Here is a 27,805-nt window from a genome sequence, read left to right on the forward strand (position 1 = left end):
GTCGTTTCAATGCTCTGAGCCTCAGTTTCTTCGTCTGTAAAATGGAGACAGAAGAATAACTACTTGACACATCTCTGACCTTATCATTTAGGACCTGCCTCAGCATCTGGTGCAGGGGTCAACAAACAGCACACTGCCCAGCAGATATTTGCTGTGGCACTTCTAGAAGGCCCGTTTTGCAGCCTTATGCCAGCAGGGACAAGATTTAAGTGCTTAGAGCAATTTCCTTGCATCCTACGATGCCTTCACTGGTCCTGGGTGAGGGAAAGTGCCTCATGGCCCAGTGCAGGGGAAGTGGGTCTGTGCAATTCTGACCTGTCTGCCCTGGTTCTTTCCCCTGGCAGCACCTCTGGGTGCAGTTTTCTCCCAGGGAAGCTAAGTGACCTGCACAGAAAATGAGACCATAACCTTGGCCTGCCTCTTTAATACTGTGCTTTGACTGTGCATAATAAGCCAACTTAAGTAGACTTTTCCAGAGTCAAGCCCAGTCTCTAAAGAGCTAGAGTCTGAATTTGCCTCCAAAGCCGGCTCTCAATAGCATGAAACACAGTTATTTCCAAAACCAAGGGACAAAACCAGAGATGAGATCAGCTTACCTGTCTGGGCAGAGAAGGCATGGAATCTGAGGCCAGAGACCGCTGAAAGCGCTGCGGTTGCTGTGTCACATGCTGCAGGAGCAACGAAGAAAGATCTGGCTGCTGCTGCATCTGCAAGGTGGCTGTGGCCGTGGACGAGGCCGTGGCAGAAGAGGCCGGCGGTGGCGTGGGCTGCTGCAGGTAGTGGAGCAAGGCAGGCTGCCGAGATGTGGTGGGCACTGACGGCATCCTCTGGGGGCCTGGCTCAGAGACGAAATGTGACAAGGGCTTGGTGTGGCCAAAAGGAAAGGGCTCTGAGGCTCCCGGGCTGGGGCTGGTCAGGCCCTGCTGCATGACCATGCTCAGGGTTTGGGGATTGTAGACGGCACTGGCTGGTGGCTGCGGCTGGCAGAGCGGATGAGTGGAGGTGGTGACACCCTGGACCAGGGGGCACTGTGCAGTGAAGGACTGCTGGGGCAGGCCTGGGCTGGACAGCGTCTCTGGACGATAGGGAGTTAAGGGCCCCGTGCTGCTGGTGGGCAGAGCAGACATCTCATGCCCCTGAGGGTGTTCGACAGTAGAGGACACCAGGTTGCCAAGGATGGAGGTCTGCGCGCTCAATGGTGGTGGCTGCTGGAGCGTGGAGCTAGGGAACTTCTCTGGCGCGTAGGGCCTGGTCGGCCCGAGGACGGTGCTGCTGCTGGGCGCCAGACTGGATAGTAAGGCGTTGGGAGAGCCCTGGAGGGTGCTCCCCGGCAGGCTGCTCGATGGCATACAGGACACCATGAGCCCCTGAGGGCTGAAGGGTGGCAGCGGCTGTGGTGAGACCACGGGCCCCGGCTGGTAAGGCGGGGAGAGGCCAGGAGGAGGCAGGGCAGACCAACTGGTGGTGGGGCCCAGCTGCTTCTTACTGGAGCCCTGCTTGCTGGCTGCCAGCGCTTTCAGCTGGTGGGCATGATGCCACTGAGACACTGGAAGTGGCGGCGGGGCGGCTGAGAGTGTTGCCTGGGCCTGATTCTTGGCCTTCATGGTCGAGGAACTTGGGGAGGCCATCTGCTTACTGGCAGGTGTAACTGCATAGCTGAGCCCCGCAGAGGAGGGCGGGATCTGAAGCGACACCCCAGTGACCTGGCTGCAACTCGAAGCAAAGTCCTTGCTGGAACTGAGGCTCTCCAAGTGTGGCATCTGAACTGTGGGCTTGGCAGTCGCACCTAAGGTTGCCGGTGGGTGGTGGTGTAAGACCAGTGGTTCTTCCGGCTTGCTCCCCAGGATTTTCTCAAGATCGAGCTCACTCTGAGAAGATTCTTGAATTTCTGTGAGCTCCTCCAGCAGATCTTGAAGTTCCTGATCCACAGCCGGTGTGTTGTTGGTTTTGTCATAGTAAGGAATAGAGGAGCCTTTCACTCCCATTTCTGCTGTTGGTGGCTCTGCAAATGGTGGGCCCATGACGCTGCCATTCCTGGTGCTATTGTCCAGTAGTAACGGATGGCCAGGGGCTGCCATAGCTGCAGAGCTAGGGTTCACGGGTAACGCAGGAACTTGCAGCTGTGCACAGGCTGTGCTGGGATGGGCACCCGGGCCCATCGAAAGGGTGACATCCTCAAGGCATGGTCTCTTGATTTTATTAGGGTAACCCTCGTCACCCATGCCTGAAAGCTGGAAATCTTCTCCTTCCTGTCTCCGCTTAGTGGTTCTCTGTGCCTGGAAGAGAAAAGAGCAGACCAAGGGAAGAGAAGAGAAAGAGAGAGAGAGAGAGAGAGAGAGAGCGCGTTTATAAAGGCTTGGCACATGAATGCTATTGGACAGAAAACTTACAAAATGAAACAGATGTCTCAGTTTCAAGGCTTACAGTTGGGAAAATGATACAATATAGTCTATTTTTTAGAACCATGATGCTTTTTTGTTGCTATTTCATTTAGCCTGTCTTGCTGGATTTCATATGAAGCATTATGCTGTCTGCACCAAACAGTACAGAAAGTCATGCATAGGATTTTCAGGCAGACGTTGGTGGTCAAAGAAATTGCTAAGAAAGTTGCAATTCACACCTGTGTAAGGACAGCCTGATCTTTCAAAATCAAATGGTGAGGTACACATTGTACATACATACTGAACTTTTTTAGGTTGCTTCCCTGTCTTGGGTTAGATACATCAGGTTCCAGTGAGAAAACTGGCTACAGCACAGGCTTTGGAAGAACGAAGTAGACCTGGCATGTTCTTTTGGGTGGCTGTCTGAGAGACACTCTTTGGAAAACAACAACATGCAAAACAGTCACTGTAGAAAGGCTCCATGCATCTGTACACATGCATACACAAACACTTCCAAGGACACACACTGGAAGAACGTGCATGCAACTCTGTGGAGTGCTCATCTCTCGAGGGTGACTGGTAACTCCATTTAGTCTAGTCTCTGTATTTTTAAAAATATCGATCATTTTTAATGGGAATGACTTGTAATCCCCTCCTCAAATGTATAAAGCTTCCCTGGTGGCTCAGACGGTAAAGAATCTACCTGCAATGCGGGAGATGTGGGTTCGATCCCTGGGTCAGGAAGATCCCCTGGAGAAGGAAATGGCTACCCACTCCAATATTCTTGCCTGGAGAATCCCATGGACAGAGAAGCCTGGCGGGCTGCAGTCCATGGAGTCACAAAGAGTTGGACACGACTGAGCGACTAACACTTTCACTGTAATCCCCCCCAAATATACAGCTATCTAAATAAGAAATGCCTGTGTGCAGATGCATCATAAGGTTGGGGCAAAAGGAAGCAACTGGGAATGGCCCTAGTCTGTGATGTGCACTTGGGGGAGCTGCCTGCCATTTATAAAAGTCTAGCCTCTGGGAACACAGAAAAGCACTTAGTAATGCAGTATTTCCTACTCATTCAAGGTTCATACGGTCATCCACCGCTGACCTGTAAGTGACCACGACCTGTATGTGAAAGTGAAGGGGGCAGAGCAAAGGATTCTGTGGGAACCACATAAACACCAATGCTCTCGCACCTCCATTTCCCCTGAAGCCCTTTCCCATGAAGAAACCTCTTTCCAACTTGGCAGGCTCATCAGGACATCCAGTCATGGTCCTGCGACATGCCCTCACATTTGGCTTGCTGGAGGGCCAAGGCGTGTTTGTGTGGGGGGCCACCTGCTAGCGTGACAGTGGTTATTACTCTCACGGCAGAGTGGACATCAAAAGAGGTCCCCTGGGGCTGCACATCCAGGGCCTTGCTGCCCATCAGATTCACCTCGAAACCCCCAGTTTCCTGGCTCTACCACCACTGTCTCCTCTGGGCTGGGGCCCAGGCTCCCAAGCTCCGTCACAGCTCCCTGACTGATTCTCAGTGGACTGCCAAGTTGATAACCACTGGCCTAGAGCATGGGTGGGGCAGGATGGCCTAGAGCCCTGGTCTCGAGGCAGACATGACTATGCATTGGCCTCAACACAGAATCTCTGAGTCCTGAGTTTGTTTATATAATCAGTGTCCTTTTAGTTCTCATCTCATGATGCTGCTCAGACTATTATGGAAAATGGGACACAATCTCTGACATCTAGTGGGCCCTCATTAATTGCTGGCGCATTACAGAGGGCAGATATGGAAGTGCTCTGGGAATCCAACCCTGTCCTTTGAAGACGGGGGCCCTGAGACCCAGGGATGGGTAGCATGGCCAGAGGGCCCCTGGGGTGCCCACAGATGCAGGGCCTGCCTCCACTGCTCAGCTGCCTCTGGACCTACAGCCTTCATTCCCCCACAGCAGGACGCTGACCACCACATCTCTGCAGGGTGGGCTCCCCCTCTCTGAGCGAGGGTATTTGCCTACTTCTCTGCCTTTCTTCTCACGAAGTCTGCAACCCCAACAATGACACTTTCAGGGGCAGCTCTGCCACCAGATTACTGAGGCCTGACTAGCAGGGGTGGGCAGGAAGGGGCTGGGGTGGGCTGCAGGAGGCACAACGAGAAGCCCTCCACTCAGCGGCCCCCCTCCTGCCCAGGAGTGCTTACTGTGGACGTGGCCCACGGCAGGTGCTCAGTAAACAGCAGCTGAATGAATGCATGGACCAATGAACACAAATGACCCAGCACCCAGTGAGCTCTGTTTCGTGTCTTCCTGGCCGTTCATTCAATCAGTTAAGGGCCACAGCCAAGCTACCATGTTTCAGACTGAAATTTGGTCTCTTTTATTTTTGCCCGAAAACTTAAAAAGAAATCCAATATATCAAAAATAGAAATGTCTAAAATGGATCAGTAAGGAATGACTCAGTGTGGGCTTTACATAGGATCCCCTGCTGAGAGTCCGAGCTGGCAATAGCTATGCCCAACAAGATGTTCTTAATGTCTTGGAATCAACGGAAGTTGAATGCTAGGGAAGTGCTAGGAAGGACCAGGTTGGGGGAGGAAGGGGTTGGGGGGATGGGAAGGGAGGGCACGGGCTGTGAGTTGCAAGGGCCTGGACTCCCTGGCTCACACTGTAGGTTTCAAGGTCTTTCATTTAACTGTGGGTTGGCTGTTATCCTTTTGGGACTAAAGGAGCAAGATGTAGGGAAGGTAGGCCACAACCACCAGATGAGAAAGTTAACAGTGGGAACCACTGGCAAGGAAAGAGGCCTCCAGCTCTCTGAAATGAGAGTATGTGCCCCCAACTTTTTAGGCACTCACTGAGCGCTGCCAAGCCATTATTCCCCACTCAGTTCCACTTTGCCAGTGGCTACAGCTTTGCATTTTTGGATTTTATGGGGAGAGCTTTCAACAGTTGGCCTAAAGCACCCTGGCTGGATGGCCAGATCCCCAGCCAAGCCTAAATAAGCTGAAGGAAGTTGGCTGTGTGGACAGACATGCTCAGCCAGGCTGCACTAGCATCTTCTCTCACCAGGCCTCCAGGAGGCGTGGTGATCTATTGCAAGTTCAGTGTCTCCTCCATCAGGATCCCATGACTGCTTACTCATCTCTATTGCGAGAAATCGGCCTGGCTTTCCCTGCTGCTGGTGCCACACTGACATCATGGCTGGGTCACCTGGGCACCTGGGTGCTGCTGCTACTGAGGTCAGCCTGTCTGGGCTAGGGTGCTTGACTGAAATGGGTGGCCACCCTTCTGACCAAGTGTCACAGAGAGCTTGCTACTCAAGAATGACTTCTCTTCTCAGTGTCATGTTGGGGGCAGCAGGTTCCCACCAAACTTCCAGACCCTTCTAAACAGCTTTACCTATGGCCATTACCCAGTCTTTGTGGACTCCGTACAGCAAGCTGTGGACGCAGTTCCCAGGCAGCCCCTACTTCCTCCAGGTGGGCCTTGTACTACCCGTGACCCTGCCCTTTCGCTGGGAGGGCTTTATTTTGTTTTTTAACAATAAGGGAATCAGTAGCCACCTGCAGGACTGCCAGAGACCACATCTCAACCTTCCCTGTTTACATGAAACAGAATGGGTTATGATCTGCTCATCGTCCACAGCTAGCTAGGGGCTAACACTAGCACTAGACCCCAGGAGGCCTGCGGTGTGGAGTGGGGAGGGCAAGTGAATGATGGTGCCCTGGTGTCTTTTAGAAAGGAATGACTTTATCTCCATCCACCAGGACCAGCAGAGTCCCATTTCATAATTGAGCAAAGCCACCAATGTGATCCTCACGACCTGATAAACATTCATTAAAATGCATTTCAAAGCATGTGATGCCTTCCCCGCCCCCTAAATAATGAGAAAACAAAGGCAACCCTTCTGAAAGGGGCCAACTTCAGCTCTGAAGTCAACATTATTTCTGGTTCTGTCTGAACAATGACATATGGCAATTCTTCCCTTTCTACACTTTAGTCTGGAATGGCAAAAAAAAAAAAAGGCAACAAAATCTTGGAAAAAGGTCTAGGTTGTAAGAGTACAGTCTGGGCTCAGAAAACAGGCATAAATAGAAGAAAGAATATTTCATATATATATGTATATATTACTATTTCATATACATATGTATAGAAATAAAACCAACATATATATATATATATATATATATATATATATATATATATATATATATATATTACTCATTCCAAAGAAGTCTGGCAGGCTGCTATTAACACTTAATTTTGGACACTCTAGCTGGTGGTTTAACAAGAACACCTACAAAAGGCCAGCAAAAATATACACTATCCGTTTTGTCTAAGAATGTAGGAGGGTGTATGTGTCCAAGAGAGACCTTTTTTTCCCTCCAGAGGCCCTGAGCAAAAGCATCACAAAGCTGGAGATCGCCTGTGGCGGTGCAGTCTCCCCTGCCTCCCTCACTAGCGCCCCCTGCGGCTCTGCCGGGCCGGTCTGCTTTTGCTTCTCTCAGGCTCGCTCTCTCACAAGACTGCCCACGCACCGTCAACACCTTCCGCCTGCTGTTACATATGCTTCCAGTGAGTTGCCAGGAACCTCACACTGGCCAAGGAGCTTGGATTTCAAGGGCCCTGAGACAAGAGTGTTCCCCAGTAGACTTGCTCAGAACAGACGACATGGTGGGGCCTGGGCGAGGCAGCCCCAGAATAGAATAAGAGACGATGCAGCAGGACCAGGACAGGGTTTGCAGGAAGAGAGAGGAGGCAAAGTAAATCCTCACAAACTAAAACTGACATTTCTGTAGCAAAAACAGGACTTTCAGCAGAAAGACCTTCCAGAACTGTAAAGACCTGAGGCTGTGGAGAATCCCAGGGTGGATGGGAATGGCAGGGAATCCTGAATGCTGATTGGCTTCTAGAGGAGTCAGTTTGTCTCAGGAATGAATCTCTGCTAAGAGGTGGTTTGGAGCCAGAATCTCACCCGGGCTTGCCCTGAGCTGGCAGGCTTCATGCTTGGCAGAGGCAGGCTGGGGTGGAGGAAGGAGCCCTGGAGTGGCACCAGCAGACCTGATGGAAGTCCTACCACCTCCATCTGCTGTGTGACTATGGGCAAGTCACTCCTCCTCTCTGAGCCTCGATTTCTTCTGTAGAATGAGTACACAGTTTGCTTGCCCTGGGTGCCTCACAGTATCTTTGCGGAGTACACATCAGAAGCAGTCACTGTCGCTGATGTAACTCCTCAGGCCCTGGTCCCCAGGCTGCCGCAGTGCCCTCCAGTGTGGGCCTTGGCTTGCTCTCTGGCAAATGAAGTCGCATCGTCTAGGATCCAGACATGGGGCTGAGAGTGGAGGGAGATGAGCAGCCTGGCACTGATGGCACTGACCTACAGCCAGGGGTGCTGCCTGCCATGACCCGCCACTCTGGGCTCCAGCACCCTTTCTGCAACCCTCCACCAGCCCAGCCTGAGTGATCTGAACAGCAGCCCCCACAGATGGGGGCTTTCTAGAACTGTGTTCTCCCTCTCTGTAGTGTAGGCATACCAGGTGGAAAAACTGGTAGTTCTAAGACTGGCCTCAAACTCACAGAGGCAAATGGATTTAAGGGGCTCATAATTCATCCTGTACCACCCCCTAAGCAGCCTCCAAATGGTCCATCATAGACCAAGTGTTTCTTGAGTCAGAGCCAGCACTTCTACACTGTCAGGACTGCTGGGCCCTAATGCCTGGCCAACCCCCTCCCTTTCACATGAGGGTTCATGAGGTGCAGAGCCAGGAAGAGATGTGCCCATGGACCAGTTCAGTTTCTCTGACTCCCAGATTGGCCTCTTTCCACTGGAAGAAACCCTGCCCTGGATTCCTCCAAACACCACCCCAAGTAGCATCATCAGGGGGATAAAGATGACTACTTGGGGGAGAAGAGAAAGATGGAGCCGCTTTTGAGTACCAGGATGGATTTGACAAGGCTGGTCTAGAGATTGAGCAGGTACTGCCTGTGGAGCCAGACTAGAAGCTGAAGGTCAGAGGCAAGGGCTCTGTCCCAGCCCGGATGACTCTGCCTGTGAAGGACTCAGGTTAACAAGTGCATCTGCGTTTCACCTGAATTAGGCTGGTGTGCCCAGAAACATGCAGGGAAGGGGGAAAGGGAAGGCAGAGCTGAGGTTGGAGGCCATCAGGGCCACTGGGCAGACATGCGTTTCTGTATGTGAGGAGGGCAGAAGAGCCCTCAGAGTTCACTTAAGCCCAGTTTTCTCATTTCTCCCTGGGCTCTGCTTCTCAGTACCATGTGGTGCCAACTCTTCTAGATCCCTACCCAACTCTGAGCCTCAGGTTTCCCATACACAAGGTGAACGGGTCCCAGCTTTGGTAAGTAGATGTTATGACTTTCTACCTGGACTGCTCCTGCAGAGAAAAGATAAATTCTCTTCTCCCCCACCTAAGAGGTCCTTTCCCCCTGGGGTACAGATAGGCCAAGCAAAGTCTGATGGCGCATAAGTGTCCTTGCCATGAGCAGGACCTGTACAACACTTCCAATTCCAGACCCTCTTCAAGAAAGCACAACTGGCCCTAGCTCATCTGGGGTCACATTATGGTTCTGTCCCAAATATCTCTCCATGCCTTCTCAACAAGGAACGACTGGAACACAGTGTGCATGTGTGTATGTGGACTAGTTGTGTTGATACTGAGAGTAGCAGGTCTGCATTAGTTGCAATCTCAGTCAAATGACCTGTGCTTACTTACACATTCTATTACAGTCCTACCAGTCACCAGTTACCAGGAAGGCTGCCAGCTCTCGCACCATGTCTGAGGAAACAGTAGTTTAAATGGGGGAACAGAAAACCAGTTGGAGACTGAACAGTAACCTCCTGCCCTGCACTCAGGTGCAGACCTCTGATTCTGTGGGAATGGAAGCTTTTACAGGAAGAGAAGGTTTGAAGAACCTGGCTTTGTAAGGTTTGAAGGCAGATCTTGAAGCTTAAGCAGAAGGGGACTTCACTTCTGCCTCTGCCCCAACAATGGGCTAAATAAGATGGCGATAGGCTTTAGATCATCTCAGGAAAGAATTTTCCTGCATGGAAAACTCAACAGCTGTGTAGGCGCGGGAAGAATCCAGAGACACCTGACTCATCTGGTGTATTCTGGAGGTCACATGCTTACTAAATAAGCACATTTTAGTGGCTGGGCACCAACGCCTGGCTCTAAAATACATGAACTGCCTGCAGATATATGCAGTCCAATGAAGAGATCTTCGAGTCAGGCTGTTTCAGCTCTGATGTCATAAAAGCAGAGGCTGGGAGGGAACATGGGATGACGAGCTTTCAGTCAGTGCACAGACCCTCCACGTGCTTTAGGTCCTCTCTTTTTTTCAGATTTATTGAGGTATGCTCAACAATAAAGTTCTAATTCTTGAGGTTGCACAATTTGAATTTTTTACAAGTACACAATGTGATGATTTACTGTAAGTATACACTGTGAAATGATTTAGGTCCTCTTTTTCTCAAAATGAGGCAAAATTCATAGAGCATAAAATTAAGCTTTTTTGACTGTACAAGTCTGTGGCCTCTGGTATGTTCGCAGTGCTCTGCAACCCAGATGGGGAGAGTGAAGCTGCTTACAAATCTGTTATCAGAATCACGTGAGCTTAGAGATGGAACGTGAGTGTAGGGTCTGGCATGGTGCTCATATCAAATACATAAGTCTCTCTCTTTTCACTCTTGAAAACACACTTTCTTGGTGGTCCTAAAATAGTTTGTAACACAGTTACTCAGCAGCATTTGCCGTTCGAGGCGGATCTGCCTTTACTCATTGGCGGCATTCCGGAACAGCTGTGTGCAAGGCTAACTGTTGTCAACCAGATCATCAATGCAACGAGAATTTGCCATTGGAAGGAAATCCTCAGTAAAGGCTTTTATGAAGTGGAAGATCTCTTATCCAAACTTATCTTTCTTAAAGGTGCAGCACTCAGAGCTATATTAGCCTTTCTCCTAATGCATCTTTACTGACTTTCGGCCACAGACATGTGGTGATGTTCCAGAGTTCCAAGGCGCACAGCCACAAGAGCAGTTTTACGTATTGAGAATAATGACAACCTGAAACTACTCTTTTCTTTCACTGTGTGTGGAAAGTGTCTGTTAAGGCACCAGAGAATATGTCAGACAGCCTGAAAAATTTCCCCTGTCTGCCTGTGTGTGTGTGTGTGTGTGTGTGTGTGTGAATGTGATGGTGTTGGTGATGGAGGTGGTACTGGTGCTGGTAAATGAGGTGGAGGAGGTGGTGTTGAGTGTTTGGAGGTGGAGGTGGTGTTGGTGTTTGGTGGAGATGGTGGTGGTGGTGGTGCTGTTTGGTGGAGGTGGTGGTGGTGGTGTTTGTCGGTGGAGGTGGTGGTGGTGGTGTTGCTGTTTGGTGGAGGTGGTGGTGGTGGTGGTGGTGTTTGGTGGAGGTGGTGGTGGTGGTGTTTGGTGGTGGAAGTGCTAATGGTGGTGGTGATGCTGTAATAGGTAGTGGCCAGCATGCTGATGGTTGAGGCACCATTCCTACAGAGTGCTTCCTTCCTGGTCCACCTCACTGTAAGAAACTGCACTTACTGGGCCAGGGGAAGACTGAAAGTGTTAACAATTCTGAATGTGTTATTAACAGAAACCTCAAAACTGTCTCCTTGTCATCATTCATAATTACCTTTTTCTCACTTGGAAAACTGAAGCTGAATTATTGGCAAAAACACAAGAGATTTTTGTTTGTTAAAATATTGTAAAGTAATTAGCCTCCAACTAATAAAAATAAATGAAAAAAATATTATCTGGATTACAAAAAAAATGCTGCCAATAAAGTAATTTTGGCAGATTTAAGTATAGGAAAGGGCAAGGCATTCTTAAGTTCCTTAGCTGTCATGTGGCTTAAAAACATAGGATGGACAGCACTCGGCTACTGTACTCTTAGCTCTTTGAAGCCATATATTCAGAAAGCAGACGTTGGATGTTGGTGTCTGGGGGCTGGCTTCCTGGAGATATTTTATATCGGCCAAGTTCATTGTTCTAAAGTCCAAAGGCTTGACTTAAAGGAGAAAGAAAAAGAGGCAAGACAGTGCTGAGATTTTCTGACAGTGTCATGCAGGCAGCCCTAACACTGGACAACTTTAGTGCCTCAAGCTTATTCTAGAAAAAGAGAGAGGCACGGAGCATCTGTTCACTGCAGACAGGGAGGCTTCTAACTGTACAGAGCAGGGCTGTTTAGGGGACCCAGAACAGAGACCCTCTCAAAATAAGCACACACTGGGTAGAGGAGTGGGGAAGCAGACAGTGAAGGAGTTGGAATTCAAGTGGGACAGACGGTACACAAAGAGCAAGAACAAGAACAGAGTGTGAGCAGGAGCCTTCAGAGGACCGAAGGGGAGGGATGTGACAGAGTGTTCAGGAGGACGGGTGCAGAATGCTCTGGGCAGGAGGACAGAGGCCCTGGGGGGGAAGCTAACAGCATGTTCCGGGGATAGGCAGGTGGCCAGGATGCTTGGTGCATAGCAAGCCAGGGGGACACCTGTGACTCACAGAAAGCTTTGCCACCCTGGGAAGATGTCTGCAGTGGGAAACCACTGTCGGGGGTGGTTGCACCAACGGATGACCAGCTCTGTCTATTTGGAAAAGGTCTGCCTGGATGGTGATGGGAGAGCTGTGGCCCAGGAGAGGAAGCAGAACTCCTGGAGAGGTGCCAGAATCTGTGACAGTCCCTCAAATGGCACAGAGCAGAGTACCCACTTAGGAGAGGAAACGACAGCCTTGGGAAAAATGATCCAAAGCCCAGTGACTGAGATCAGGGGCTGTAAAAATTTCTGTAAGGCTCGAAGAGTAACTATCTTAGATTTTGCAGGCCATGTACTCCCTGTTGAAACTCTAGAGTGGACAATATGTTAATGACTGGGTGTGGCTTGTGCCAATAAAACTTTATTTAGAAAAACAGGCTGCGGACCGCATTTAGTCCATGTGTGGGAGTTTGCCTAGCTCTGGACCTACCACACAGGCATCTACCCCAACGCACAGAGGTTATTTCCAAATTGCCTTCCTCACACTGCAGGGGCACACATAGGCCTACCATTCACAAGACAGCAGCAGGCAACATTTTCAGAGCTGTAAAGTTTCAAGATTTCAACCATCATACAAGCTAGGTGACCATTTCTGAACGGGGTAAGGCATACGGTAGTCTCCAATGCCATGTTTAACCTTCACTAATGACAGTTGTTATTACTGCCCATCTGTTGGCAGGTGCTCTGCGGGTTCCATGAAAGGAAAGTTGGGGCTTCCTCCTCATCTCTGTACCCCCAGACTGCCTAGTCTCATGACAGGGCTCAGCTGGCATCTGCAGATGTGAATTAAGCCACGGAGCAAAAGATTTCCTGCAAATGACCCTGGTCGCTTCTATTCCCAGCACAAGGCCAAGAGGCAAGCACTTTCCAGAAATTGTGATGAACTCACCAACTGGCCCCATGAAGGATACCCCTTTGCCTTTTGTGTGTCCAGGGCCTCTTGTGTTCGACAAAGAGGGTGATTTGGAGACTTTTTGAGGGCTCTTCTAGCCAAAAGGGAAGGCAGCCACTGCTCACTGGGCATTCACTGTATGTCGGGGATGGAGTCAGGTCTCAGAATCATGAGAGCACCTGCCAGCTGACTGCCTAGGGGAGCAATGGACCTGGAGAAGAGCTCTGGATGGGGAGCAGGAGAGGGACTGTGCCCCTCAGCCCCAGAAGGACGCAGACAAAGGCAGGTTGGTGCAGAGGGATCGGGGCAGGAGGGAGGGAGGGGTGGCACCAGCTACATGTGGGTCTTGGGTCTGGGTCCTTGGTGGTCAAACCCATCCTGGGATCCTGCATGCCTTTCTAATTTTGTTGCTTTGGGGTTTGGTGATCTGGTGATGGGGGGAGGAGGGAGATGATGAGGAGAAAGGAAAGGCCAAGGGGCAGAAGGCAGGGTTTTGACAAATTACTGTATGTCAACTGCAGACATTAAAATCTGTAGGCCAAGCCTTAGAAGTTCATGCTTCCTGTCCCCAGGTCTAGAACTGGGCATCCCAGGGGCAGCTTATGACACATATCTCCACAGTCTGAGCCACGCTGAGTTCTCCAGCTAGGGATTTTCAATGAAAGTAAGAGGCTTCATCCTGCACAGGTCAACCCCAGAGTTTGATGTGCCCGGGGCCTGTGAACCAGGGCTGCCCCACACCAGTCTGTACACACCCCAGTGGGCTCTCCTGTCTCCCTGACCTGGGGTCCGACACTGTCCATCCTGCCCCTACCCCAGGGAGCTCAAGCTCCAGACACATGTCACCTCAGGCCTGACGTCAAGGAAGTTGGGGCCAGGGGCTGGACAGGAATGCAGCCATGGCAAGTGTGGGCTCCTGGAAGTTCAGAAATAGGCAGTGCCAGTGGGTGCCAGCTGCCAAGTAGACCTGCCCCTTCCAGCAGCCTCCCCTGAGCATGGACCGCAGTGGATTTTCAGGTCACTGCTGTGCTGAATGGGGCTACCCAGGCAGGACCTGGATGCAGATCCCAGTGGTGTCCTGCCAGGTCAGCAGTGCGCTGCCCTCATGGAGGGGCCAGGCTAAAGGCAAGGCCTCTGCCTGGCAGGGTGTCTGGAACAGGGTCCAGCCCTCCCTGCAGGAGGAGGGGGCAGGAGGAAAGGAAGCAAACAGCTGCGTGCTCCGTGGGGGGAATCCCCAAATAGAAAGGTGCACACACACACTGCAGGCTGTGACCCAGAACGCTCAGAGTGGTACCACCTTGAGCTCCAAGGACACTCGTCTCCCATCACCCTTCTAAGTCAATGCCCATCACTGATCATTTTTTTTTCAAAGTGCTAACAGTGTAATAACCTGTGTGGTTTACACTGAGTTCAGACCCATACCTTGTTCACAATTATCTGACGTGGACAGAGGGCAGAGTCCCATGCAGGATCCCAGTAACTCTCGGGGACAGCTGCCTCCCCGAGGAGCTGATGCCTGGACCCTCCGACCCCTGGGTCCAGAAAGCTCCCCCTTCCTGGGGCCAGAGCTGCACAGGCACCATGCTTGAAGCCTGCGTGAAGCAGGGGACACCAGGCTGCCTCTCCAGATTTCTAAGACAGATGTTTTGACCACTTAGCACAGGACTCGGGTGGCTATCCCTACCTCTCTGTGGGGTTTTAATTATGCTGGCTCTCAGCTCCCAGGCTGGGCAGCTGGTGATGCCAGTCAGAAGGTTCTAGGGAGCCACGAGTATGAAGTCAAGATGCCTCTCCACTCTATCTCTGTTTATGAGCCGTCTGCCACTGGAGTGGACTGTCCAGGCAATCTAGGGCTCTGTTCTGTCCACTGCTATAGCCTGAACCCCAAGTTGTGCCTGACTGGGGAAGACTGTCTGTCTGAACTCACAACTGGGAAATAGGAAGCAGGCAAGGAAGAGGAGCTTTGGAGTCAGGGCACCTGGGTTTGCGATCTGAGTTTCCAACCTACTGCCCATATAATACTGGGAAAGCCCCTCGGTCCCCTCCCTGGTGAAATGGAGATCTTGGTCCGTGTGTCACAGGAGTAGACAAATTACTGTCTATGAAGGAGCACGCCCTTCTCCTCCCAGCTTCTGAGGACAGATCTGTTCCCAGTGGAGGAAGTCTGAGAAATCTGCCCTTGACTGGGAGCTGTTGTAGCCCAGTGTCTAGCACAGGGCTGGGTGCACAGGAAGGACCCCAGAAAATTGGCAGCATGGGCCCTCTGACCTCGGGAGGAAAAGGACTTACTCACACAAAGTGCCAGGCAGAGCCTGGGGATGAAATGCGAGGTCTCCTCACTGAGTCCCCTCTACTCTTTTTGCAAACAAAAGGGTGTGCTTCTGGGGCTGATGGGCACAAAGTCCCAAACTTAGCATGGCAGCAAGTGAACAGCCCTCCTCCTTTATCTGAAGCAGACAGACAGACAAGGCTCCTTTCTCCCCTTTCCTCAGCTCCATTTGCATTTCAAGGTGACAAGAAGAAGAAGGGGTGAGCAGTTGGTTTAGGTCATACCACGGGTTCAAAGCAGGCTGCACTTGGGACCACCCAAATGGGGACCCCTGATATAGCTCCCCTTTTCATATTGTTCATGGGGTTCTCAAGGCAAGAATACTGAAGTGGTTTGCCATTCCCTTCTCCAGTGGACCACGTTTTGTCAGAACTCTCCACCATGACCCATCCATCTTGGGTGGCCCTACATGGCATGGCTCATAGTTTCATTGAGTTAGACAAGGCTGTGGTCCATGTGATCAGTTTGGTTAGTTTTCTGTGATTGTGGTTTTCATTCTGTCTGCCCTCTGATGGATGAGGATAAGAGGCTTGTGGAAGCTTCCTGATGGGAGGGACTGGCTGTGGGGGAAAGAAGCTATGGTTTTTCCAGTAGTCATGTACAGATGTAAGAGCTGGACAATAAAAAAGGCTGAGCACTGAAGAATTGATGCCTTCAAACTGTGGTGCTGGAGAAGACTCTTGAGAGTCACTTGGACAGCAAGGAGATCAAACGAGTCAATCCTAAAGGAAATCCACTGAATGTTCATTGGAAGGACTGATGCTGAAGCTGAAGCTCCAATACTTTAGGCCACCTGATGCGAAGAACTGACTCACTGGAAAAGATCCTGATGCTGGGAAAGATTGAAGGCAAAGGAGAAGGGGATGACAGAGGATGAGATGGTTGGATGGCATCACCAACTCAATGGACATGAGCTTGAGCAAACTCTGGGGGATGGTGAAAGAGGACATGCAGAGGACAGAGGACACACCAGGAGCATGGCATGCCTTGCCTTTTCTGACTGTATGTCTAACACCTTAAAGCTTCCATTTCATCTGGAGCTGCCTTATGAACGGAATAGATGGCTGCTCAGAGCTGGGGAATCTTTACAACTTTGGGTGGGGTGTAGACTGAGACAGAGACAACTGAGTTCCAATTCCACCCGAGCTCCAAAGCACACCCACCTGGCATGCTCGTATTTGAGAGATTCGTGTGCTATCATCAATCCAGTCACCATGCTGGGGGAGGAATGGATGGAGATCTTAACTTCAGAAAGAGGGGCCAAATGTTTTGCCTTCTGTTAAAACTCCATACACTCACTGCCGGGACTGGATGCCTTATTAAGCTGGAGTGGATGCCCAAATGTTCAAAAGGTAAAGCTCCAGATCACACAAGTCATTAAGCAATCAGGCAGCTGAATGAATGAACAAATGCTGAGAGGGTGCTGTGCTTTCTTATGATAACTACTCCCACCTGACATGTACTCAGGGTTTTGTGGTTTTCAACATGATTCAGAGCCAAGAGGCAGCAGAAGTCATCAGCAAAGAAAGCAGGCTCTGAGCTCTGCTGTGTCTTGGTTCTGTGACTTTGTCAAGTTCCTTAAACTGAGTCTCAGTTTCCTGGAGATAGCCTCTTTATCTCAGGGTTATTCTCAGGATTACAGGAGATAAGGCACCCTGAATGCTTAGCAAGTGCCTGGTACCTAGTCAATTCTGAAATAAAAGTGGCTATTCTTACTCCTGATTAATTTGATCTTTGTCCTCAGGGTGGGCAAAGGATGGCCAAAGCCCCATAGCTAGTTAGGAGCAGAAGCAAGACTGGAATCAGGTGTCCAGAGCCCTGGTCTTAAGCCAAGAGCAATCATCACATCGGATGCATGTTTTCCTGCATGGGAACTCACAGTGATTCACATGGCGATCCCAGGCTGTTTAAAAGAACTCTCCTTTGGGACTGATATAATTTTATGAACAGATCTTGACTTGAAAGTAGTTTTTTTGTCAGTCCGTTTCTTGGAAAAGGACAAGAAAACCAGGTAAGCTGATGTCTGCATCAGACCTTCTCCACTGAGGATGCTGGCAGGAAGGGACAGGGTGGTGTTAGGGACGTGCTTCCAGAAGCACAGAGTTTCTCAGGATGGGGCTGACACTAGAAAGCATCCGAGGGAAAGCAAGCACAGGGAACAGCCGAGACCCCAGTCCAGGCCACACCTGAGAAGCACCAGCCCTGCTCCCGCCAAGGACAGCCTCTTGCTGCTACCAGTCTGGGTCCTGTACTCGTTTGGACAGCAGGTTTCACGGTGAACTGACTGGCCATTATGCTTTGAATCTGTCTGTTCTCTGTCCACAATCAAGGGGTTGCTGAGCTACTCAGCATGTGGGGCGTGTAGGGCAGAGCTCCATGTGGGTACCAGTTACCTTACTGAAGCTGCCGGGGTTGACCAGCCAAGAGAAGTCAGTTGGGCTCAAACCAAGAGCTGCCCCGGCTACTGGTGGCCATATCAGCAGTGCCTGGCTCGGCCAGGCTCCACATTTACCCATCAGGCGCAGCCAAGAGAGTGGGTTCCCTGAGTGTCAGACCCTTTCAGAGGCCACAGGCATCTTCTAGGAAGATGAACATGGCTTTTATTGCCAAGAGGACTTATCCGACAGACTTGCTTTTGGAGCCTGAGGCTTCTTTTTTTGGATATGCTCAACTGAGGCAGGTCCTTGGTCTTCCAGGACGGCTTGGACTTTTGGAACCAGCTCACTCAGAGCCACAGAACAAGAGGTGTTGTGGAGGAGGGAGAAGGGCTGATTTTGATCAGGTCCAAGGTGTGATGCTAAAGCAATGCATGTGCATTTTTGGCCATGCTTACAAAGGACTCTAAAGGCCACCTGCAAAGAGAAGCCAAGCCCAGAAATGGTGTGAGCCAGGGCTGCTTCTTCAGAGTGAGGGCGCGGGTGGCCGCTCAGAGGACATGTTCTAGGAGGAACCCATCCCACATCCAGATCTATACCAGTCAAAAGCAAACAGGTTACTTAACTAGTCACACACAGGGGTGCTGGGGCTCATGGGGTAAGAGGAAGAGGATCCTGCACCTTCAACCCCCACCACAAACTTTTCTCCTTGGGATGGAAACAAGTATGGAACAAAGGAGAAATTGCAAGACCCACCGAAACTGAGCATGGTCTCTGGATGTATCACCAAGAGGTTTTCCTTCACAGACTTAACTCTTGACCATAAAAGAGAAGCAAGAGCTAGAAAGGGTAATGGGGATGGAGGGTGGAGACTGACTTGGAAAGATGCCTGATGGGAGGGCTGGCAATTTGGAGGACAGGATATAGGTAAGTAACTGCTCCCTCTCTGCCATCCCATCTGATTGGTATCCTTTTTGAGCTGAAACTCCAGTAAACAAAGTTTTGTAAATGTCTCAACTAGATACCGCCTTCTCAGTATATTGTTAGTGGTGGACAATGAGGTCAAAAAAGAGAAAAAAGATTTCAACCATGTCCTCACTCCCTGACAGCTGTGCAAAGATCAGAATTCTCACCTAAATAGAAAACTGACTTATTCAAAGTAGACTGCCCTTGGAATTGGAGAAGCTGGGCCCTCTAGTTATGTGAAATGACATTATCCCAAAGCCCCCAGCTCCCATTTCTCTGAACAGGAAGGAAGCAGACCCAGGGGTCTAGAAGAGCCATTTCCTCTCTGCTCTATTAATTGCCAAGATTAAGCAAGCCACTCCTTTGTGGACCTAATGCACTGAGATAATAGTCATTGTGCTTGCAGCACCTCCTAGTAACTAAGCTAACTTGGTAGACTAGTGAGGTTGCAGGCTTTTATTGTCAGTCAACCAACCAATGGCTCCCATGTCCCTTTCTAGAATCCTGGCTCCCCAGACTACTTCTGGAATCCCTAACTCTTGAGTTTCACACTCATGGATGATGTCTGAGTTCCGAGGGAGGCAAGCAGAAATTTGTCAGGTGAGTTTTTAAAAGGACATCAGGGCCAGAGAGTCAAATGGGAGTATCTTTCAGCGCCCTACTCACTGGCTTCCTGTTCTCAGTGGTACTAGGAAGCTAATATAATACATCCAGTGCCTGTCATCCCCAAATTCCTGGCTTCCATTAAGAGAAAGAGTACACTTTTTTCCCTTTTCACCCTTCATCTCTTCTTAGTTGAAGGGGTGTACGCAGAGAGAGCTGGACTGGGAATCTAGACAGAGCCTTGGACTCTCCTGCTCTTCCTGAAACTCACAAGGGGCAGGGTCAGCACATCTCCTGGATCTTTTCTAAGTCACATTTCAGTTTCTTTACATTTGGGGTTGGTACCTCGCCACGAAGTTTGCACAGAGAATTTCAACAACACATCTTACGTTCAAGTTTATGGTTATAAACATTCAAAGCCCCCCTCCCCCCATAGCCCATTATCTGACCGATTCCTGGAGCTTTCTGGGCTCCTGACGATTTCCCACCACGGCGAAATGGGGAAACATGCTCTTGACTACAAGTCGACTTTTCCAGTCATCCATTGTTTGACCTGCAATTTTATTCTTGACTCTCCCAGGCGCTTCCCAAACGACCTAGACACAGGGCTTAGGGAGACAAAAAGTACACTGTCTTTCAGACACAAAGATGAGACCATTGACCCCGTGAATCACAGACTTGCATTCCGAGGACAGGTTTGGGTGGAGCTGGCTACGTGCATTTTTCTTATCTCTCTTTCCACCCCACCACCCTCATTGAGCCCTTCCAACCTCCAGGGATGAGGGGCACTTCTGGTAGGCAGTTGGCTGGGATGAGATGGCAGTCTCTGGAGAGCTGAGGGATGGGTGGAGGAACAGCCCGATGTGACTAAACGACATCGGGCTTCAAGGCAGGGAAGGCTTTTCGGTGGGACACCATGAGATCTTCCGTTCTCTAACACAGAATTTTTTTTTTTTAAATATGAAAACCAAGGTGGTTGGATCAGGTGATGGCTTAACTGCCCTTTCAGCTCTATTGAAGCCTCCGGTCCACAGAAGGGGCACCTGCCAACTGTGCCCCTGTGAGCACCCAACCAAGTGAGCGAACTAATAGGTCATGACCCGACAATCACTGGAAGGAAGCAATGGCTGTTGGAGGGGGCTCACGAAACTCTGGTGCACTGGTTTACAAAAAGGTAACCAAACCGGCTGCAATCACGATCATGGCTGTCCCAGCTGATGCCCTCTATGACAGACCAGCAGACATGCAAACCCAGGGATAGCAGATGTGTTTTATTTCTTTTTGTTTCTCAGGATGTAGACATGGAATTAGAGCTCTGCCAAGAGATTCATGTATGAGGGAAGCTCTCCTTCCCTAGATCTCCTTGGCAGGACAAACACAGGTCTAAAATTTCCGTGTCCACATATCTGGCTCTGGAAAAGTGGAGAAGTACTTTCCCCATTCCCCCACTGCGGACAACTGAAACGTCTGGGCCTTACATATAAAACAAGCACCAGAAGACCCTGAAAGGTGGGGAGAAGAAAGCAAACCGGATAAAGACCTTGGGACATAGGGAACGATGCAGTGGCAAGCTCCCTGGGTTTTCTTTTTGCCTCATAGATCCCAGACTGGGACTGAAGAAGCAGACAACCCGAAGTACCAATGAGCACAGCCAAAATAGCTCCTGCAAAAGTCTCCTCTCTTTACTCAGAGGGCCAGAAAAGGGGCAGTCTCCCAAGACTGAAAACTTTTATTCAAGAGCCAGTCTTCTTCAGCTAAACACCACAGACAAAAGGGTGGTCCCACCCAGTCCCATCAGCAAAGGCCAGTTGGGGGCCTAGACTCCACCCCACCCCGAACAGAATTGAGTCATCTCCCCTGCTCCTGCCAGGGTGGTGTCAGAGGAGGCTGCACAGAGTCAGGACCTTTGCCCCTCCACAAGGTCATGAGTCCACAACCCATTCCTTTCAATGTCAGTGGAGGTCACATGGGGAACAGTAATGAAGCACTCTTACCCACCCCACCCAGGGTGGTATTAGCAGAAGCCCAGTGGGGAGCTGGAACGATCATCACTGCCCAGCAGTAACGAGAAGCTCCAACCTCCTTGGTGTCAACGAAGGCTAAGTGGAGAATCTGGATTTTCACAGCTACCTGGCAGAAATGAGACAGTGCACCCCTTTCCCTGCCAGAGCATTGTCAGAGAAAGCCAGCTAAACAGAAGATCTAAATGAGTGCTGAGAATCACACTTCAGGTATGGAAGGGGAATCCAAACATTCTCAGATGAATGAAAACTGAAAGAATTCATTAACAACAGACTTCTGAGAGAATGGCTAAAGGGAGCTCTCTAAACAGAAAGGAAATGATAAAAGAAGACATTTTGGACATCATTGAGGAAAAAGGAATCATGGAAAGAGACAAAATATGGGTAAATAGAATAGACTTTCCTTTTCCTTAAAGTTTTCTAAATTACATTTGGCAGCTGAAGAAACATAACATTGCATGCTGTGGTTCTAAATGTATGTGGAAGAAATATTTAACACAATTACATTATAAACAGAGGAGAGTGGTAAAGGGGTGGAAAGAGTTTCACTCAAACTGGTAAAATGCTGACATCAGTAGACCCTGACAAGTTATGTATATATGATGTAGTGCCAAGAAACACCAAAAAATGGCATACGGAAAGATACATGCAGAAACACCATACACGAATCAGCAAATGAAATTCTAAAAAATTTTCAAGTCACCCGCAGGAATACAGGAAAAAGAAAGTAGGGACAAAAACAGAGAGCAAACAGAAATTAAAAATAAACTGGGGCCTCGGAGCCCGCCGCAGCGAGCGCCCTACACAAAAGGGTCGGGGCTTGGCTGCGGGGGTCTTGGGGCGCCACTTGCGCCTCTCGGTCCTGAGAGAATGCAAGGAGGACACAAGAGAGGATGAGCCTGCCTACCGAAGAGGGCAGGAGGCCATAGCGAGGATGCCCCCGTTGTTCGAGAGGGGAGGAAGCCAGAGCTGGGTGCCCCAGCGGCTCGCAAACGAACGGGAACTGCAGTGAAAACTCGCTACATTCCGAATTAACGAGATTCTCTATGCCCCCACGTGGGGCAGAGATTATAACTGTGTCCCAAAATGAAATAGGAAGAACTTCTGTCAGTAACGGTTGCGCAAAAGAGGTTTTTAGATATCCCTGCCTAAAACGCAGTGACTATCTTCCATTTCTCTGATCTTCTGGCTGGCCATCTAAAAGTTGGTTTTAATTGGTTGCCCACAGGATTGACTTGACCTCTACTTCTTGTTAAGAAAATACATCTCTTGTTTTATCAGGTGTGTGTGGTTTCAGCGCAGCATGGCTGTGGTCATCCGTTTGCAAGGTCTCCCAATTGTGGCGGGGACCATGGACATTCGCCACTTCTTCTCTGGATTGACCATTCCTGATGGGGGCGTGCATATTGTAGGGGGTGAACTGGGTGAGGCTTTCATCGTTTTTGCCACTGATGAAGATGCAAGGCTTGGTATGATGCGCACAGGTGGTACAATTAAAGGGTCAAAAGTAACACTGTTGTTGAGTAGTAAAACGGAAATGCAGAATATGATTGAACTGAGTCGTAGGCGTTTTGAAACTGCCAACCTAGATATACCACCGGCAAATGCTAGTAGATCAGGACCGCCACCTAGCTCAGGAATGAGTGGCAGGGTGAACTTGCCTACAACAGTACCCAACTTTAATAATCCTTCACCCAGTGTAGTTACTGCCACCACTTCTGTTCATGAAAGCAGCAAAAACATACAGACATTTTCCACAGCCAGCATAGGAACGGCTCCTCCAAATATGGGGGCTTCCTTTGGGAGCCCAACGTTTAGCTCAACTGTTCCGAGCACAGCTTCTCCAATGAACACAGTCCCACCTCCACCAATTCCTCCAATCCCAGCGATGCCATCTTTGCCGCCAATGCCGTCTATTCCCCCAATACCAGTTCCTCCTCCGGTACCTACAATGCCTCCTGTGCCTCCTGTGCCCCCAATCCCCCCAGTCCCTTCTGTGCCACCCATGACCCCACTGCCACCCATGTCAGGCATGCCACCTTTGAACCCGCCACCTGTGGCACCTCTACCTGCTGGAATGAATGGCTCTGGAGCACCTGTGAATCTGAACAATAACCTGAACCCTGTGTTTCTGGGTCCATTGAATCCTGTTAATCCTGTCCAGATGAACTCGCAAAGCAGTGTGAAACCACTTCCCATCAACCCTGATGATCTGTATGTCAGTGTGCATGGAATGCCCTTTTCTGCAATGGAAAATGATGTCCGAGATTTTTTCCATGGGCTCCGTGTTGATGCGGTGCATTTGTTGAAAGATCATGTAGGTCGAAATAATGGGAATGGATTGGTTAAGTTTCTCTCCCCTCAAGATACATTTGAAGCTTTGAAACGAAACAGAATGCTGATGATTCAACGCTATGTGGAAGTTAGTCCTGCCACAGAGAGACAGTGGGTAGCTGCTGGAGGCCATATCACTTTTAAGCAAAGTATAGGACCTTCTGGACAAACCCATCCCCCTCCTCAGCCACTTCCCAGGTCAAAATCGCCCAGTGGGCAGAAAAGGTCAAGGTCAAGATCACCACATGAGGCTGGTTTTTGTGTTTACTTGAAAGGGCTGCCATTTGAAGCAGAAAACAAACATGTCATTGATTTTTTTAAAAAGTTGGATATTGTGGAAGATAGTATTTATATTGCTTATGGACCCAATGGGAAAGCAACGGGTGAAGGCTTCGTAGAGTTCAGAAATGAGGCTGACTATAAGGCTGCTCTGTGTCGTCATAAACAATACATGGGTAATCGCTTTATTCAAGTTCATCCAATTACCAAGAAAGGTATGCTAGAAAAGATAGATATGATTCGAAAAAGACTGCAAAACTTCAGCTATGACCAGAGGGAAATGATGTTAAATCCGGAGGGGGATGTCACCTCTGCCAAAGTCTGTGCCCATATAACAAATATTCCCTTCAGCATTACCAAGATGGATGTTCTTCAGTTCCTAGAAGGAATCCCAGTGGATGAAAATGCTGTACATGTTCTTGTTGATAACAATGGGCAAGGTCTAGGACAGGCATTGGTTCAGTTTAAAAATGAAGATGATGCACGTAAGTCTGAACGCTTACACCGTAAAAAACTTAATGGGAGAGAAGCTTTTGTTCATGTAGTTACTTTAGAAGATATGAGAGAGATTGAGAAAAATCCTCCTGCCCAAGGAAAAAAGGGGTTAAAGATGTCTGTGCCAGGTAATCCTGCAGTTCCAGGAATTCCCAATGTGGGAATACCCAATGCGGGATTGCCCAGTTCAGGAATGCCCAGTGCGGGACTGCCCTAATGCATGCCTGCTGCGGGAATGCCTGCTGCGGGAATGCCCAATGCAGGAATTCCCAGTGCGGGAATGCCTGCTGCCTGAATGCCTAGTGCAGGAGGTGAAGAGCATGCCTTCTTGGCTGTAGGATCTAAGGAGGCCAACAGTGGGCCTCCATTTAACTTTCCTGGTAATTTTGGTGGGTCAAATGCCTTTGGACCACCACTCCCTCCTCCAGGATTAGGAGGGGCCTTTGGTGATGCTAGGCCTGGAATGCCTTCAGTTGGAAATAGTGGTTTGCCTGGTCTAGGACTGGATGTTCCAGGTTTTGGAGGTGGACCAAATAATTTAAGTGGACCAGGATTTGGAGGGGGCCCTCAGAATTTTGGAAATGGCCCTGGTAGCTTAGGTGGCCCCCCTGGCTTTGGAAGCGGGCCCCCTGGCCTTGGAAATGCCCCTGGGCATTTGAGTGGGCCTCCAGCCTTTGGCCCTGGCCCTGGCCCTGGCCCAATCCACATTGGTGGTCCTCCTGGCTTTGGATCTAGTTCTGGAAAACCAGGACCAACAATAATTAAAGTACAGAACATGCCCTTCACTGTGTCTATTGATGAGATTTTAGATTTCTTTTACGGTTATCAAGTGATCCCAGGCTCAGTGTGTTTAAAGTACAATGAAAAAGGTATGCCCACCGGTGAAGCTATGGTGGCTTTCGAATCTCGGGATGAAGCCACAGCTGCTGTCATTGACTTAAATGACAGACCTATTGGCTCTAGGAAAGTAAAACTTGTATTAGGGTAGCTGTTCACATCAATTTTTCATAGGGTAGATATAGTCTTCATAGTGCTGTGATTAATGCATTCAGATTGTTTTCCTAGTGTTTCCAGGTTAGAACCTGTGGATTGTTTCAATTGCATATAGATTGGTTTCCATAACATAGAGTGTTGGTTGACTGTTTACAGACACTCACTACCGAGATAAACATTGCTGTATATTATAGTAAAGCTGTCTCGAGAGAACACAAAAATGATTTTGGCTTACCATTAGAGAAACCATTTGTAAAACTCAAATGACCACATAAAGCTTATCAAGGAGTCTAGATTGGTTTTTGTTTTATACCTTATGGATGAAGAAGATAGAAATGTCAATAGAGCTCATTAAGGGTGCTCTTGCCAGCTGCTGAAAAATAGAAGCTGGCTACTCTTGGAATTTGGTTCAAAGCTGGACAGATTTGCTTTGTTATAGGGTCAAAGCATTGTCTAAAGTTCTCGTTTTCTTTTAAAATTGAATAAAATCTCTGTATACAGAAAAAAAATAAATAAAAAAAAATAAACTGGCAGAATTAAGCACTAAAATCAGTAAGTACATTAAGTGAAATGATCTAAATACAGCAATTAAGAAGAGACGTTCACAGAGTCAATCAAAAAAAAAAAAAACACAAACAAACATAACAACTATATGCTGTCTGCAAGATGCTCACCTCAAATATAATGATATGGGCATGTAGAAAGTAAAAGGATGAAAAAACTTTTAAAAACGAGCAGGGGTGGCTCTAGTAACATCAAATAACTTCAGGACAAAGAAAATGACCAGGCACAGAGACGGGCAAAGGATCAGTCTACCAAGAAGACGAAGTAATTCTAAATGTGTATGCAACAAACAAGACAGCTACATGATATATGGGCCAAAAGTAATATTAACAGAAAGAAGAAATAGAAAACTTGACATTCATAATGGAGACTTCAATGTCCTCTCTCAATAACTGATAGAACAATTAGAAAATCAGCAAGATATAAAACAGCTCAATACCACGGCCATCTAATAAGATCTAATTGATATTTATAAAACACCCCATCAAGAAAACGGTAAAATTTACATTCTTTTCAAGCATCCAAGAAATATATACCAAATATGTATACCATACCAAATATGTATACCAATATATATACCAAGATATATATCAATATATACCAAATATATACCAATACAGACTATAAAACAATTCACAAAAATTTAAAAGAGTTGAAGTAAGGGGAGGAGCCAAGATGGCGGAGGAATAGGACGGGGAGACCACTTTCTCTCCTACAAATTCATCGAAAGAACATTTGAACGCTGAGCAAATTTCACAAAACAACTTCTGATCGCTAGCAGAGGACATCAGGTGCCCAGAAAAGCAGCCCATTGTCTTCGAAGGGAGGTAGGACAAAATATAAAAGATAAAAAGGGAGTCAAAAGAGCTACGGACGGAGACCCGTCCCGGGAAGGGAGTCTTAATAGAGGAAGTTTCCAATCACCAGGAAACCCTCTCACTGGCGGGACTGGGGGAAGTTTTCGGCATTCTAACTGGGAGGAAAAATTAAACAAGGCCCACAGATTACGTGCCTAAAAGCAACTCCCAGCAGAAAAGTACCCCAGACGCCCGTACCCGCCAGCAACAAGCGGGGCGGAACGGAGAGGAGCGGGCGGCATTGCTTAGGGTAAGGACCGGCCCGAAGACCCTGAGAGCAATCGGAGGGAGCTTTTTTAAACTGTGGGATAGCAAGGGACAAAATTAACCGGCCGGAACACACTGCCGGCGGTTCGCAAAACAAAGGGACTGAGAAACTCCAGAGAAGAGCCGGCCCTTACCCACTGGAGGTAGGAGGCAGAGGGGAGGGGAAAAGGGCAAACTCAGCCCCTGAGAAGCCACCCCCTCCCACACTGCAAACAGGCCCCCGGTTCCTATCTAAAGACTTCCTGAGACCCGACTGGCGGCGCGCGCTGGGGCCGCGGAGGGGAAAAGCGCGCCGTACCCGGGGAGAGTGCGCCCAAGCCTCTGGCTGCCTGGGCCGCTCGCCGCGGAGGGAAAAGGCGTGCTGCACCCGGGAGAGTGCGCCCAAGCCTCTGGCTGCCTGAATCGCTCAGGCCGGGGAAGGCACAAAACGCAGGCGCAACTGAATCTGCGCTTTTGTGGAGTACCCGAAAACTGAACCGCACTCAATGCAGGGGCTGTTCCATATAGAGCAGCTGGGAGCCTGATCAGTGTAGATGGGGAAAGCACACACCCGTGAGTGGGGCAAACCCAGTGTGGCCAGAACACGGTAAGCCCCTACCCACACAGAGCGGGTATCTGTCTGCGCGCCCCGCCCTCCCCGTAGCAGGACTGAACTGAACTAGAAACCTAAAATAAGAGATCACTCCGCCCCCCTGTGTCAGGGCGGGAAATTTGACACCCAAAAAGACGGCAAAACAAAAGCCAAAAAACAAAGGAACCGCTTCAGAAAGGACCAGTGCAACAGATTTTAAAATCCCTGAAGGTAACACTGACTACACGGGAAGGGGCCCACGATTTTAAGAAGTGTAAGTGGAAAAAGGGGCTTCTGAAATTTTAACTGAACCCACGCTGACTG

General features: G+C 49.3%; 2 protein-coding genes across 3 annotated transcripts in view; one reads left to right on the top strand and one right to left on the bottom strand.

Moving 5' to 3' along the window:
• The window catches only part of MAMLD1 (mastermind like domain containing 1), a 54,572-nt gene extending 34,867 nt beyond the window's left edge, over positions 1–19,705 (bottom strand). For both annotated transcript variants that reach the window (XM_020903136.2, XM_070462781.1), the window contains exons 1-2: positions 19,550–19,705; positions 597–2,276 (exon numbers count right to left, since the gene is read on the bottom strand). In XM_020903136.2, the coding sequence (XP_020758795.1) occupies positions 597–2,276; positions 19,550–19,645 (1,776 nt within the window). In that variant the 5' untranslated portion in view covers positions 19,646–19,705. The remainder of the gene's footprint in view (positions 1–596; positions 2,277–19,549) is intronic.
• A 2,511-nt stretch (positions 19,706–22,216) lies between these two features.
• LOC110143476 (RNA-binding protein 12-like) lies at positions 22,217–25,749 on the top strand. Its single transcript, XM_020903101.2, is given in 1 exon segment — positions 22,217–25,749. A coding segment is annotated over 1 exon segment (2,793 nt). The 5' UTR covers positions 22,217–22,424; the 3' UTR covers positions 25,218–25,749.
• The last annotated feature ends 2,056 nt before the right edge of the window (positions 25,750–27,805 follow it).

Source organism: Odocoileus virginianus, unplaced genomic scaffold (assembly GCF_023699985.2).
Source record: "Odocoileus virginianus isolate 20LAN1187 ecotype Illinois unplaced genomic scaffold, Ovbor_1.2 Unplaced_Scaffold_13, whole genome shotgun sequence".
Classification (NCBI taxonomy): domain Eukaryota; kingdom Metazoa; phylum Chordata; class Mammalia; order Artiodactyla; family Cervidae; genus Odocoileus; species Odocoileus virginianus.